At 34.0% G+C, this 16,815-nt stretch overlaps 1 protein-coding gene across 4 annotated transcripts in view; it reads left to right on the top strand.

Moving 5' to 3' along the window:
- The window catches only part of BBS9 (Bardet-Biedl syndrome 9), a 313,837-nt gene that overhangs the window by 64,883 nt on the left and 232,139 nt on the right, over positions 1-16,815 (top strand). For all 4 annotated transcript variants that reach the window (XM_074900814.1, XM_074900816.1, XM_074900813.1 and 1 more), the window contains exons 10-15: positions 1,048-1,229; positions 4,522-4,598; positions 6,889-6,942; positions 9,884-9,986; positions 10,975-11,079; positions 13,195-13,209. In XM_074900814.1, coding sequence (XP_074756915.1) covers positions 1,048-1,229; positions 4,522-4,598; positions 6,889-6,942; positions 9,884-9,986; positions 10,975-11,079; positions 13,195-13,209 — 536 coding nt within the window. The remainder of the gene's footprint in view (positions 1-1,047; positions 1,230-4,521; positions 4,599-6,888; positions 6,943-9,883; positions 9,987-10,974; positions 11,080-13,194; positions 13,210-16,815) is intronic.

The raw sequence follows: 16,815 nt of genomic DNA, 5'->3' as shown, positions 1-16,815 counted from the left end.
TGCGTGTCTGCTATGATAAATATGGAATACACAAATTATTGGCATCAATGTGTCACCTCATGATTATGAAAATAAATACAAGTATTTAATTTAATTAAGAGTAAGCATTTTAAAAAATAAACTTAGCCTTCTCCTAACTTCTGCTGTTAATAGGTATGCTAGTCTTTACTGTTCAGTTCCTCTTCTATTTAGGAATATCCTTCAAGCTAAGCAAAATGTTGGCAGTCCTCACTGTTGTCTCATAATTTGTTAAATACTTTCCTAAATCATGCATTTGCATGGTACATGATCAGATAAATAAAGTGAGTGAGACTTCTGTAGGAGTAAGTTCAATGAGGTACTGTTCCCTCAAGAGAAGAGAGACTGTAGTGAAGCCAATAAAACACTCATTTGTATTGATCCAGAGCAGCGTAAGGGGAATGTTCTGGATCCATGTGGCTTCCTTTTAGAAATATACTGCAGGGAAGAGCCAGCCAGGGTCTGAAGCCAGCACAGTAGCTGCAATAGCAGCCAAAGAATGGGTTAGGGGAGCTACTGATACCATCAAAGTTCTACTGCTGTCTTCACTGTGAACATGTACCATCTGTTAGTGATTTCTTCTAAGGCATCCTTTCCCTTCCCTTACTTGGTGTTCCATTTAGCTAATTTCTCTTCCTGCATACCAACCTAAATATTCATACTTCAGAAAACTTAAGTAACAATTCATGAATAAAGAAGGTTACAAATGTACTGTCTACTTGGCTTGTTTTGATCCTTTCCTTTACCTGTCTTGATTATACAGATTCTGAGATACTTGGGCAATGTTTTAGTCATCTATCTAGCATAGACTGGTTCTTAGGTATGATACTAATAAGAGGGAGTAATACTAATAAATGAATCTGAATTGAAGAATAAATGTTGTTTTTTTGTCAAAGAATCTCATTAAAACCAGGAAGTTCTATTATGTTTGTACATGGAACAGTTTGTAGATGCAGTGTAGATTTAATGTTATTACTTCTGGGACTCTTCCCAATTTCTTAATGAGCTTTTTTTTTTTTTTTTATGCAGAGGCTTGAAGGGTGTTATAGTCACTCTGAGTGACACTGGCCATCTTCAGTGTTCCTACCTTGGAACTGATCCTTCGCTCTTCCAGGCTCCTCAGGTTGATTCTAGGGAAATAAACTATGAAGAATTCGATGCTGAAATGAAAGAGCTTCAGAAAATCATCAAGGAGGCCACAAAAACACAAGGTATACTTCTCCCTTTTCTGTAGTCATACATACTTTTGACCACCTGACTTCTTTTAGCACTTAAAATGTTTTTGTTTTTATTTTTTACTTTATTCATACACTTCTGTAAGAAATGTAATACTTAATGGGTATAAGATATATGCAATAGATAAAGGAAGAAACAAAATCCTAGACTATAAGGCCCTTGAATAGAGTTTTTTCTTTGTGTTTTTGTTGGAATTTTAAAGATAGTTACATCAGACTGGAGATAATTCTCACTAGTGCAAGGGTTCAGAGAAAAAACTAAAAGTGCATGTTCTACCCAAAGGCAAGAAAAGTTACGGAATTTCACAGCAACGATCCGATATACTTAGCCTTCAGAGAGAGCAAAAGTATTGCCAAATTCTGTTTTATTATTACAAATGGCTTCTTAAGTTACACAATTAACAAAGAATGACTTTTGTTAAAGTAACTTTTCTTTTGCTTTAACTTCTTTCAGAAGAACATAGTGAGAGATATCAAAAAACAAATAACTGATCATGATAAATTCTAGAATTCACATTTCTAATAACTTGCATTGATTTTGTTCAAGTAAAGGCACATAGTTTCTACAGAGATCCTTCAAAGTTTTTGTTTTCATAACTGAGCTTTTAAACAGTGTATCTGATTTGCACAGGGAATTGGAAACATGTGATTTTACAGGAAACTATGGAAAAATCTTAGAAAAATAGAAAGAACCAATTAAGATCTTTTCCTGATGATAGTTAGCACATTCTTAACATGCATTAAAGAAGTAGTCATGGCTTTCTGTGTAAAAAGAGAGCAAAAAATCTTGCAGTTGAAATCCCTAGAAAATAAGAAATTATTTGTCTGCAATCATGAGCTTGATTCTACATTTTTACATTTTTGTAATTGTGTATAACTTTGTCCATTATTGTGATAGACTAATATCCATGTTTTAATTTTACAAATCCAGTAATTGGTTAGTTATGCATACAGATATGGGTAAATTCCATTCATTTTAATCAGAGCCCTTTTTTATAAGTATTTGACCAATTTGTCTGGCTATCATAACCAAAGGAAAGAAAAGCATGATGGAAGGAATAAATTCATTTGCAGTGAATCAACTTCTGTTTGTATATTTTAACATATTGTGTGGAAGATCTAGAGAGAGAGAGAAAGAAAACAGCTGTCCTTTATAAAGTAACTGTCATGGTGTGATTGTTAAGTTTACTGTGAATACTGTGGATCTTTTCCCCATTCTCTCTTCTTAATTTTCTTCCTCAATCTTTCTAATCTGGTTTAAGGTGTTACAGTGGTGTTTTCAGAAGAGTTTATGTGAATAATTTTTTTTTGTTTTGGAGAGATGCTCTTAATTATGTTGTGTTTGGCTTGTAACTGGATGTAAAATTTGGGAGAAAAACTTTTACTTATGAAGAATGCCTTTCAGTTATGAATGTTTGGCTTTGATTAATTTTGGCTTTTTTCTTAGAACTTTAGCTAAGTCTTAAAATAACTGCTAATCGTATCTGTTGAATGCAAAACATTTTTGAACAGTGGTCAGCATTAAGTTACTCCTAAGCATGATCTTTAAAATGAGCTATAGACTTTTCTGTCTTTTGGATTCACCTTTGTACAGTAAGAGCTTGTGTTGTTTTGAAAATATCTACCCTTATACGGAAATAATTTTTCTTTGTTTCTTTTTGACTTCCAAACATGGAAGGTATTTAGAATTAGGTCATCATATTAAAAAAAACTTGAGTAGTTATTTCCATAAATGTCTTATATTTCTGTCCAGTGCTGATCATTAAACTGTTGAACTTAAGCTGTTTTATACATTTTGAAGAATAAGGATTTGCATTATAAACTGATGAAATATTTTAAAATCTTAACTGTGCTAACTTAAATCTAATATTACTTGCATCAATCTGGATGACATAAGTGATTAAACATAGGTGTTTTGGCTCAGTTTAATAGTAAAAAAAGGTGATACTTATATGTAAACTTGTTGTGATCTCTGTTTGATTTCTAATAGAAAAATGACTGTATGACAGAAGTTGCATCATAGTTTGCTTGAAGAAGCAACCTGAAGAGAGATAGTTAAGAAGGATTAGAAAAGGAAGATATTTTCTTGTTTGTACAAGTGAAATGGATTGTGCTGAGCTATGTGTAATTGGCAAAACCAGTTGTGTGCAATTGTGGCAGTATGAAACAGGGCTAGGCTTCTCTGGTAGGTGGTACTGGAGGAACATGTTTTGGTTTTGGTTTTTTTCCTTTGTAGTAAAGGGAGGTATTTTTCTATGAGCAAAAGAAAATGAAAACTTATTTTCTGTCTTCGTCAAAATCTTTTCCCTTGATCCTTTTATGAGAAAGAGATAATGTGCTGCCCACCAGTTCTGTGTCATTTTCAGGACCCTTCGTGTAATAAATTCTTGCCACTTTATGAATGTGCTCATGCTCTCAATTTTTATGTTAGTTTCCCCTTTACATTGAGTCTTTACCGTTTGTTACTTTAGGAACTATACATTTCCGGTTTGGGTTTTTCTTTTTCCAGTACTTTTAGTATTAAGAAATAAAAGTACTTTTCAGAAAAGCACAAATACCTTAGAGCTGGACTCTTAAGAGGAGATTATGTAATTCCTCATGGTATTTAAGTGCCTAGCTTTTAATTCTTACAACTTTATTTACATCTGTGAATCTGCATAAGGTTTTATATCACGGCTATAAATGAGTTCATAACATCCTTTGCCTTGTATATTGACAGTCCTGGAAATCATCAGGTAATACATTGTAAGTAAGCCCCATATAATGTTCTGTACATAAAACATTCATATACCTTCTTTGGCAGAGGAATTTCTAAAATCTATTTTAATTTTACACTATTGGGCACAGAATGTTTCTCTAAGTATTAATTAGCAGATTACTTAGATGAAAGTGCTGTGTGCAGTGTGTATTTTGGAGATGTTTATTATCGATGTATTAGTATATACATGTGATGAGAGAAGTTTAACAATTCCTTACAGTCTCTGAAGATTATGGATAGTAGGTGTAAAATCTTGTGATACAATGTGTCTAAATTCTTTTTCATACATAAATCAGAAATCCTGAATGAGATCTGTGTTTAGGTTGACTGTAGAAATCTTATAAAATTACGAAGTTTCTTTAGTCAAATATCATATGCTTTGCACTAATAGGTGTAATGATGTAAGTCTGAAACTTGATGCTGTTGAAATTGTATTATTTTTAGAAATGTAGCTGCATGTTTGTTAAAGGAGAGCTGTTTTACTTTTCCTTTTTTTTTTTTTTTTTTAAGATACTTTGCCCAAATCTGAAAAACACAGAGATCTAATTGTCACAGCAGAAGTTTCGCCTGATTTGGATGCAGAATCTGTATGTACCAATATAAAAAGGAAATTATTCTGAAAACGCTGGTTTCCTACATGAGTAAATAATGGTTGATTATGATAGTGCTTACCACATATTTATATTTGTGGGACTGAGCTTCTGCATAGCCCCCAATTTTCCATCAGTTAAAACACACTTTTGTTAATGATTTTAGCTAGAATTATTAAAATAATTTAGTATCTTCTGTCTGGGGATCTTTAGGTTCTTGGCTAAGCAAATATAAGGGAATGAGAATTTAGGATTTGGAATAACTTTATAGCGATGAGAATTTGTAATGGTGAGCAGTTAATATGGGGGGAAACAGTAGAAGTTTCACCGTGTGGTTCTTTTAAAGACGGAATATGCAAACCACTCAAAGATGCATTGTAAGAAATAATCTTTCTCTGTCAAGGCATCATTCAACATTCTCTGGTGTTGCAGCCTAATTAGTTTATTCATCTTGTATACATATGTAGTTTATAAAAATGAATTCAAACTCAGATTCAGGAGGGCTTATATTGTCTTAAAACTTTTTAGAACTTAATCATTGCACTAGAACATCCTAAGTTTCTGGCCACTAATTTCTGCAAAAGGAGCTGCTTTTTAATACTTTCATATATATATATATATATATTTATATTTGATGTATTTATTCAAAGTCTGTTACTATTTGTACCTCTGCTACTATTATTCTTTGATAAAAGCACCTCTTTATAATGTGTGCTGGTGGCCTAGCACTTGTCTGTGGAAAAAAGGACAGTGTGACATGGTCTTGGCTAGCTGCAGTAATCTGCTCACAACAGTTAGAACTGTTAGGTCCATAGAATGCTCTAATGCTGCAGTGCTCGTTTGTTCAACCTTCTAGATGCAAATGGTCTGTTTCATATATAAATAACTCAATATATCAATTTAACCACAGCCTGGAATCTTTTATTTCCCAAGGCTGTTCATGTGTCTTAGTTTCCTGTGTGGTAGGCTTTCCTGGGGAGTTCCTTCAGCAGCCATCTAGAAAGGAAAAATCCAGTAAGATACTTCATAGGGAAGGATCAATACAGCAAATGTGGGAACAATTTTAGGGTTTCTGCAGTGATCTTGGAACTTACAGGCTTGCAGATACTACTTCTGCACTTGTGAAAAGATTTAAATTGTGATGTGTGTGGTAAAAGCAAAGAGGATATAGATGTATCAAAATGGCTTAGAAGAGTAACTGGAGGATATTCTGGTTATTTAACACCACCTCCTGTGTACGACCTCTGATCCAGGAAATCCTGCTGATTTCTGAGAGCTGAATATAGTAGGGATACCGTATCCCTTTGCATCCCTGCTACTGCTTCAGGATCAACTGCTGGTCACCAGAGACAGTGGGCTTGACAAGCCAGTATGAAAGTAGCTATACTTTTTTAACTGAAAAAGCTATGCAACATGTAAATGAAAGTCCTGTTTCTAGAACCCAGAGAGCCTACCAGCTTCCTGACTTCTTAGGAGCTTTGCAGATGTGGACCTTATACTGGCATGTTGGGATGAAAAGGAGAGTGGGTGGAGGACATCAGATTGTTTAAACAATTTTATTTTAAAGCAGCACTTCACTTCTGCTCTAATAATACCGAATTACTCACCTGAATGTATTTATACCTTCTCATGATAAAAGAGTAAATTAAGAATAAACAGGAACATCTTCTTAAACTGTAGGGACTGACCTGTTGCAAAATGAAATATGAGCATAAAATAGGATACTAAAAGACTGCAAGGTAAAGATGAATTCTGAATTAGATGGAATTGTCTACTGAAATAGAAAATAGCAGGAGTAGCAAGATGCCTGCTATAACTTCCCTTTGAAGTTCAAAATATATTTCTGATTATAAGATAGTGTGTGATGATTTTATGGTATATATTATGGTGTGTATATAATATATTAGCAAATTGGAAGTCACCCTTCCCTACTGAATAACAGACGGTATTTCCAGAATTTAAATAAATATACAGTGGAATGTAATGTGCCAAACAAAACAATTTCAAATATTCATATATACATCAGAGTGTATTACTTTCTTACATACACCACATTCATGACCTTTTGCTATCCTTTTTGCAGGCAATTTCCAACAGAGGCTTTACATTTTCAGAAGGAATTCAGAAATGTATTTTGTGTATTTTAATCTGTCATAGGAATGATAGGTCCTTGACTGTTAATTCCCTGTTTACCAAGTTGATGTTATGAGAGTAATATTGCATTCATTGTGTTCACTCATTCATGTGTAATATTGAATTTACTCTGTTTCCATCTTTTTCTTCACAGCAAGCCATTGACAGTGAGGTAAAAGCAGAGGCAGTACCATCAGTCACAGTAAAGGTACTGTGCCTAACTCAAATGGTAGCATTCAAATACTGGTGGCAAATTTTAACACACGTCACTTTCTGTGTATTTCACTTAGATCATGAAAATGAGTAAATGGACTTAATTCTTTTTCTCCTTAGTATGACAAGGTGTTATTCTAGCAGGCCTTCTGCTGAAGTCAGAAGGTGATTGGGGTTTCATTTTTGATGGGCTTATCAAGAAGCAGACACAAAAACATTATTACCATGGAATGAATTTGGTTTTGAAGTTATAAGAATAATTTTTCAAACACTTTTGAAAGGGAATAAATGTTTGGTTACTCGCAATGTGAGGTTTGTTATCTTCAGCTGCCTTTTCAGTTGTCAATAAATGAAAGTAGACTTTCTTTTGTAACAAGACTTTCATAGCTTTTGCTAGTGAAATAAAAAGTTAGGAAAATCTAATTTGAAAATTGACATCATTGCAGTCCTTTATGAGAGTTGCTGCCTGTAACTGATTCTAAAAAAAAGTGTGTGTATATGTGCATGTGTGCATGCATGTGTGTGCAAGTATAGTTTCTCCTTAGTATTGCCTAAAAATAATAATGATTTTTATTTGAGAGGATCTTCTAATAATATCAGTGGACCCTTATTTTTGAGAACCTTGCAAGTTCTCCCTCTGTTTTGAGTGAAGAGTTCATAGGGTAACCAGGCTCTTTCTTGAACCAGATTCCCCTACACTAATGTAGTTTACTTGTACTTGGTCCAATGTCTTTCACTGCATTTTAAAATGCTAAAATGATATAGGATAAAATCCTAATTCCGATAAAGTCTGTTACAGTTTTGCTCAAAGAAGTTCAAATGAAGGGCATTGGACTTAGAATCAGGCTGTTTGTGAGTATAAGGGTACTTTAAAATATGTAATGAAAATTTAAGTTACCTCCAGAAAGGTATGAATTTATCAGCTTTTATTTTACACTGGAGCCAATATATTGTATAAGTGAGTTATTTATAATTGTCAAATTCGGGTTTTGGAGAGTGGTTATGATTTCAGTATTGGGAACACAGGTGACTCCCATTGTTCTCTCTCATCTGGTCATTATTGCTATTGTAAAGGCAATGGCAAGCACTGTTTAAAATGAGTGTGGATGTGTTTTATAAATTTGATAAACTTTTTAATGGGAAGACATTATAATTCTCCATTCTGTTTTCTTGTTTATGTATTTTATAGATTTTAATGAAACAAAAATAGTAAATGTAGGACTTATCACTCATTCAAGTTTTTCCAGAATATTTTTTTCCTGTGATAAGTTCATTTAACTGATCTTCATATGTCTTCATTCTAATTAATTGCAGTTGATGGAAAAGACCTTTTAATTAATGAATTCAATTATTTAATATTTACAAAGCTATAAGCATTGGTTCTTACGAAAATAAGAAATAATTGTACATTATGATAGTATGTTATAACTCCTGTCAGACTAATTAGAACTTAACCGCTGAACTTGGACAAGTTAAGAACAATTTTGATGAATTTTAATATTAAATGTTTTCTTGAATTGTACAACTGCAACCAATGTGTTGTTTTCTGCAAAGTAGGTAATGTTGCTAATGAATATTATTTGGCCATTGTAATGGTGGTAGTTGTATCCAAAATCTGCAGGCAATGCATTGCAGTCTAAAAAAACTTCCAGAATTTGTCATTTATTTTCATGCTAAAAATGTAATTTTTAAATTTAATTTTGCAGCAATGATATAGACCTGTCAGAAAAGTTTTAATAAAATTAGATGCTTTTGACAAAAGTTTCTGGATAAGAGGATTCTTCACTTCATATGCAGCAGAAAGCCAAACATAATTGAGAGATGCACTGAAGTAGCATTTGCCAGTAACTTTAAATGTCACTGTTTTGATTACAAATTCTGAAGTATGCAGTCTCATGTCTGCATGTTTTTAGCTCGTTTAATTGGATATTGATTCCATCTTCATTGTTCATCTTATTGAGATTCTGGCTTCAGAAAATGGGGCAAAGTTTACCCTGGGTATGTAGAGAGGTAGATGTGATCCCTCCTTGTTAGAACTAATAACGATGGATGATCTGAGGACCTCTTTGCAGCCCGAATGTATTATTAAATGAAAATAAGTGTTGATGTTAATTCTCTAAAAGTAGTCAAACTTCCTAACACTTGAGTCATTTTATAAGTGATAATATTCTCCTAAACTATTTTAACCTGGCTGTAGTGAGCTCTTGGTAGACCAAGCAGATGGTAATAGATAGCAGATATGGTCTGTGTATATTGCAGACCACATTCAGATCTGACACCACTATACTTTCATTTTCGATCTGAGTTAAGGACATTCTTTTCATATCCATTGGTTTTACAGGAAAATAGCTACCTACAATAGAAGCAACCAGAGCCACTCCAGGTTTATGGTTAGCTCAGCTCTCATAATCTAGAGTTGTAGTTGTGCTGGGTATCCTGTATATTGAGTTTTAGAATTTGTTTGCAGTAAAAAATCAAAAGAACTTGACGGTGAAGTTATTCAGAAGACTGTGCATTGCTCTTCACAATTAAAGGGAATAATTTATTTGGTTAGCTTTTTTTTACTTATTTTTTATTTTTTACTTTAGTCACCTAAAAGACTCAACATGTTATTCTTACTTACTTTAGGACAAATGCACTTGCAAAATATTAACATTTTAATTAGCATTAGTTTGTCGGGGTAAAATTACAAAGAACATGAGAGACATCCCCTCAGGTTTTTGTAACCTTTCAAGTTGTGTTCCTTTATTGGCTTTAAGTAAATAAGAATTGTAAAAGGACAATACTGGTTTTGAAGTTGAAATTTGAAGTTCTTCAGCATTGTTGCTGAATTGCTCTTTACAGGTTTTTCATATCTTTTTGCTGGTTGTGTTTGTTTTCAGCTATATAGAGATTGATTGCTTCCTTTAAATACTTTTGTATGTCACTTGATTTAGATAAAAATACAGAGCAGAGTGACTGCGCAGAAACCAAACCTGGCAGTATGTGTACAAGCTCCATTAGCAGTGACCTGTGACCAGTTCGTCTTTGATGATTTAGGTAAATTATTATAGTACCATTACAGCTATTGGATCATGTTACTTTTTCTGAGGATGTTTGAAAGGTATAGTCCAGCCTCCATCAAATGCATTGTTGCAGATATAGTGCAGTTAAAGCAACTACAAACTTGCCTTGCCTGCACTCTGCAGCTTCTAGATACTGCTTGGTGGAGGAGGACAAAGTGGAAAGGAATGGAGTTACTTCCTTGATTACAGTATGGTGCATGGCAGGTGTGGAGAGGCAATGTGGCAGCTTCACGATGGAGGCAAAAATAAATCTGTTATTCTGTGGTACTTTTGCTGGGGGATTTTGTTTTGCTGGCAATTCTGTCTATGTAGAAGTAGCACTGCTGAGCTGAAAGCAGGGAGAGAAGGCTTGTTTACCTATGGACAGTCTAGCGTATGTTCCCAACATATGTTTCCTAGCATATGTGGACAGTCCCAGCATCGACTGTTTGGTGATTCTAGCTTTTTTTTCAACTCTGTTGATAAGGCTGCAGGTGGGATTGCCTTGAAGATTTAAATGGAACTGAAGACCAGAGAAACGTGTCCTGCTGCTTCAGTTGGGTCTGCAGACCATTTCTGCTCTGAAATACGCAGTGATGGTCCCTATTGAAACAGAGCTTTACTGACTGCTGCTCTCATATGAAAGGACATTTCTTAAGTTTTCTCAATATGTGACAGGAGCAAAGGGCTGATGTCTTTGTAAAATATTAAAGCCACAATATAAAACTGCGTTTATTTTGATACTGTCTGTGTTCAGTGTGCTGAAATGTGTTATTGGTTATGCTTCAAAGTAGTTATAAGTTGGCAAGACTAGTTTGCCTTTTACAAATTACAGATTTAGAAAAACCCCATGTCCAGTGATTTGATAAAGGTGAACTGATGAGAATGTCATAATTTAGTAGACTATTTCCAAAAGGGCTAGAAGATATGTTGCTTTCATTTGGATGCTCCTATTACTTGCTTTAATTTTGTATTGTTTTTAGAACCAGATTCATCTGAAACTGTGGTCCTGTCTGTCTTTTTGAAGGGGAATTGTTCTCCATCAGAACTAGAAGGATATTGTGTTGTTTCATATAATACACCAACAGGTAAGCCACTGGAGATTTCCAATTGATTTGCCTTTTTTGAGGTCTTTTTCTTTACATATTTCTTATAAATGTTCTTTTGAAATATATTGAAGGTAGAAGTAATTAATGAAATAATGTGTATCAGAGTCTAGTCTTCAGGTTTAGTTACTATTTTATGTCGCATCATTAAGTTCTGCAGTTGGTCTTAAAGAGGTAAAATCATATGTTTATGGCTTGGGAAGCAGCTGTACAAGCTTTCCCGCCCTGTCCTATCAATTTGCTTCTGTTGTGCTCTTTAAGGGACCACCTCTAGGAGTGAGAAGTTAATTACATCTTTATGACTGTTCAGCCTTCTGGGCTGCCAACAAATGTGACAGTAACTGCCTCCCTACAGAGGAGGAGATTTGAATAAGCATTGGGAGTGATTATTCCTCACTTCCCTTTGAACAGTTGAGCATATTCATTCTAAATAAATAAACTAAGCCAAAGGAATAGAAACTAGGTCGTTCTGTTTTATACTGCCCTAATGACCCTAGTGATAGAGTACGTACATTTACCCTGCTATCCATTACTGAAGACTGATTAGCTTAGTTTCCTACACACAGCCTCGTGAATGTGTCAGGCTACTGAGAAACTGTATTTAGGCAGGGCTTCCCTGTTAAGTTAAACGCAGCATATACCAGTTTGAGCTGTCAGTTCTTCACTTCTCACTGCCTGGCTTTGCTCCTGCACCTCCTCCCCTGTTGTGCTCACACAATCAACAGTTCTTTCTCAGCCAGCTTTGCTGATTTCGTTCACTGTGCAAACACAGAGCTGTGCCAGCACAAATGGAAGAGTGACATGGAGTAGACTGGCATCAAAGAAATGCATGTGAATTTAGGGCTTCTGTGGAGGGTGGTGGTCTTGAGTACCTTATCCTATGTAGACACTTTTATTTAAGCACTTATTTCACATCACTTCTCCCTTGAAACACTGTGGTTAATGATGATAGTCTAGGCTGTGTGATGATTGAAATGTTTTTCTAGACAAAACCAAACCTCATGTTTTTAAAGAACTTGATCTTGCCCTCTTTAGACAAGCTTGCAGATATGTGCAGAGGGTGGGAGAGAAAAGGATGCTCCTCCCTTTTTCTTGAGAGCCTGCACAAACAGCTGGTACAACTTCAGTCCCTCTGTATTGTGACACTGCGTATTCCTTGTGAATGAGATACTGTACCTTCATAAGTGTCCACCTTAGTGATATGGCTTTAGACAGATTTTGTGGGACAACTGTATAGATATTATACTTTTGAGTATCTTGGATCCTCTGGTTTTGAAAGCTTGCTTTTTGCTTTGCTGGTCTTGCTTCTGTGATTTCACTTTGCAAGACCGGAGTATCAAACTTAAAGGGTATTTCTCACCAGTAAATTAATGTATTATTTCTTTCAGGTGATACCAGTTAAACTTACACCTATATTTTAGATATAAGGTTGGATTTCGCAAGCCTTTTGGTTAGGGAAGTGAAGAAATCTTTGTATCTTAAGTATATTTGATTGTTTATATGCAATTAAAAAAAATCCCCAGAAGACATGACATCTCACAGAATTAGGGAACTGTAGAAGAAGTTTTAAAAAACTTACCTTTAATGGTAGAATTTGGAAGACTTCTAAATAAAGGAGTGTAATTAGGGTCTTGCTAAGTTTTTGGATATTCATTTAAATTATTAAGCTATTACATACAAGTACTAGTGTTACTTGTACAAGGCAATCAAATCCTTAAATGTAATATATTAGTAAACAAAAATTGTCTTTGTGACTTCATATTATCTGAATAGAGACTTTTTCCTCTTTTGTTTTTTAAGAGATCCATATTTTTTTACAAATCAGTCTTGAATGTATTTCTGTGGCTTCATACAGCTGAAGGTTAATGAGTCACTCAGTTGCATGGGATCACACTATTGGTGACTGTGGTCTCATGCCTGTTTTTTGGCTAGTATTATATTTGTAGGTATTGTCTACTTAACAAATGTGACTTAAGTTCTTTAAAACCTGTTACTGTGTTTCCTTTTTGTCTTATTTAAGTAGTCTCTTACTCTTTTTTTCTTTTTTTTTTTTTTGTGTGTGTGTGTGTGTGTGTCTGATTGGCGGCTATATGGTAGACCTCAATCCTGAAGGTAAGTGAATGGAAAAAATGCAGTTTTGAACAGTTCTATGAGTGACAGCATATGCTGAACAAAGGAGACTTGGAAGGGAGCTGTTATTTTACCTGTTCTTTCTACAAATTCTTATTATCCTTGGTTTTATTCTATGAAGGTGTGAATATTTGAGAGAATTAGAAGTACATAAGGCTTAGACATAAGAAAGTATATTATTGCACTTTCTCAGATGTAACATCAGAATTCTGCCTATAGTATCAAGTTCCTTGTGCATTGAGATTGGAAATGAGAAACACAATTGTATGTTCTTTCTTTACCATATTTTTTAGCTATTTTTTTCAAGTTTCAGCAAGAACTTTGGTGGCTAAATTATAACTTCTTGGTGCAACTGAAACTACTATTAAGGATTTGTAGCTAATGCTATGCTGTTTAGACTGAGTAGCTCTGAGAATGCTGTCACTTCATTCCAATTCCTATTGGAAACCTCTTATTGAAGGCAAATAGGCTGCTTTTATAACAAGAATACCAGCAGTACAAAACTTAGCTGTGATTGTGGTATCTAGATGATACTTGCAAAAGGTACAATTAAAAGACAAAACAGGACTGGAAAGTTAGCTTATGCATAGGTAGACTAAAAAGAAAGAAGGGTACTTTTGCAACGTAGTTGTGTACTCGTGTTGAAAAGATACAGTCTTTGCAGTGGATATTTTACTAACTTTAAAAGTATAAAGTACAATTTCCTCACATTTTGAGGAGGGGAAAAAAATGTTGCTTGTCATAGGTTTAGAGATCATCTGAAAGGGTGTTTTCAGTTTTGCAGTTTTCCTAAACAGTAGTTATACATACAGATGTATGTATTTTTGATTCTTTTTTTTTTTAGTACTTATGCTTTTATAAGCATACTAAGTGAAGTAAAAGCGTAGATAACTGTGTTAATGGTTCCCTTTTCTAGTTTCTGGATATTGCAGCAGACCTTGAGGTGCTGTACAAGAAATAGCTATTCTTGCCAAGAGTAGTATTTCATTGAGATGGTTCAAGCATCTATCACCACATGGCAGACTTCTGCTATACAAAATAATTAAAATAATTATTTAAAAAGAGAATACATTATAAATAAACTATGTAAAAATAGATCTATATAATTTGAAAGGGTAGCATTCTAAAAATGAGGATTTTGATTTTGTTTTAAGAAATTTCTACTCAACATGAAAATGATGCTGAATGATAATATTGTGGAGCACAGCACTGTATTATGAGATGCACTGGACTAGTTAAATTCAGGGTCATCAATACTGTAAAAAGCATAAATTTTCTAAATATTTAACTTCCTAAATTAGAGATCTGAGCTTTAATGTTTTTTGTCATATACATCAGTGTTATGTTTCAAGTATAATTGAGGGGAATGCATGAGTAATTTGGAAGAGAGATTGTAGCTACAGTGCATGTAACTGTTTCATTACTTTTATAAGGTAAGTGTATAGTATGCCTTTAAGTAGTAGTAATTTATGAGGTGATGTTACAAAATTTCTGTTGTATTTCAGATTAGAAGAGAGTCTTTTTTTTTTTTTTTTTTTTACATTTTTGCTTTATTACAGTGCTAAAACTGTGTATCGTGCAATGTATCACAACTCTAGATGAAGTGAGATGTATTACTAGAAATAACACCAAAGGATTGAGGAAGTTCTGGCTCCCATGCTTTGCTATTGCTTTGTGTTTCTTTACTACCATTGAAAATATTCGGAAATATTCTGAAAGGATTTCCCAGGAAGAGTTTTTCATTGTAGTGGTAAATTTTGTTGGAGCTTTTTGGTTTGGTTTTCTTATATGTAATTGTTTTGGACACATCAACTAGAAATCTCCCCAGTCTCCTCCCAAAGCCAGATACTGTTTGATTTAGTTTTGATTTGACCTTTTTCTGAAATATTTAAAAATTATGTTTATGATGAGGCAGACTGAGAGTAGACTATCTAGGAGAACTGGTTTGAAACAGGAAGAAAAACATCTTGTTTTAAATATAAAAATATTACAAAATACTTTTGTCTACTTTTGTCACTAATTTTTTCCTGTCAGTCTCCATATGTAAGTTCAATAGTAAGATATTTGTGTTACGTTGTCATCAGGAAAAGATTGTAATTTTCCCATCAGATGATGAAGATACAGTCAAGTGAATCATTCTGAAAGGTCATGGGTTTATTGTCAAGTATTTTTTCAGAAATTCTCCTTGGAACCCAGGGATATCCCGGTTTTGAGGACCTGTCTTAAGCTTTCTGCTTGTTTTACATGGATTTTTTTTTTTTTTTTTTAACAAGATGCTGCAGAATAGTTACTTGGAGGCATTATCAGCTAGACAGAAGAGCTAATGAACTGACAACCAGACTGATGAATCTGAGCCTTCTAGTAACATTTTTCCTGAGATGAGTCTTAGAAATAATTTTTTATTGCAAGAGATCCGCAAAGCAGCAAGCAAACAAAATTGTTAGCAAAAAGGCTTGCTTGGGTGACTATTAAATAGTTGAGCTCTACTTTTATACTAACCTGCTAAGCTTACATGATTTATAACCACTGTGTAGCTATCGGTTTCATGACTTTTCTGTCTCCATATAATTTATGACAGTAACTTAGTTTATTATCCCTAAATTATACTTTGTTAAATTCTGCTGAGGTGAGTGTTGGAGTTAATGTTTGTGTTTCCTCTGTTATTTGGGAAAGAATGAGTGATTGTTGCTATGACATTAATACTATTATCAATGAGTATTGGTGACTATAGTGGTATCTGTACCCAAACAAAACAAGGTTTCCCTGCTGCTCTTTCATCAAAAAATCCTCCTCAAAACCCCTATAATCTGACTGCCCAAAAGAGCGTATTTCATAGCAACTAGCACTTTTACCTTTCACATGGAACATACCAGGCCATTTCTGACATGCCAACAATTTCAAACAATGTTTATATCTGAGCAGATTTTGACACATTCTAATGAACAAGTTTTCTAAACATTAATGTTAAAACTTCCTCTCTTCTCTTGCACCATTCTGATAAAATTGCATGTGATCTTGGATCCTAATACCAAAGGCGGTAGCCAGTTTGTTCTACAGTTCTGTTTTGTTATGATGCAATGAGTTCAAAGATAGACATTATTATCCACATTAAATTCTATTAGATTTTTTTTTTTCTAAGCCAGAAACCTCTGACAGATGATATGAAGGTTGCCTAGCTGTTATGGAGGAATATTAAAAAAAAAAAAAAGTAAATGTTTTCTTAAAAAGTATTTAGTTTGTAATATTCCTGATGAAAATGTGCATGCTTCAATTTTGTGTTCAAGCATCAGGAGTAATCACTCTGCTGTCATCTATGTTAAAGTAGAACTGTCTAGAGCATTAAATAAAATGTTAATCTCATTGCATGTTAATTGGTATAAATATACAGGTATTTAGTGGATTTCGCTGATAACTCTTGCTTTCCTATTCAGTTGAATATGTTCACTTGGAAAGGTGGTTACAGGTATTCAAATTTAAAGGTATTTTAGGTGGAAAATTTAACAAAAATCGAGAATTTTACATAGTTTTTGTTTTAACGTATTCCTTAATCACATTAAAGATATAATGTTATACCTGTTTGAGGGTAGC

This window comes from Athene noctua, chromosome 2 (assembly GCF_965140245.1).
Source record: "Athene noctua chromosome 2, bAthNoc1.hap1.1, whole genome shotgun sequence".
Lineage (NCBI taxonomy): Eukaryota > Metazoa > Chordata > Aves > Strigiformes > Strigidae > Athene > Athene noctua.
This window is presented reverse-complemented; position numbering and strand designations above follow the sequence as displayed.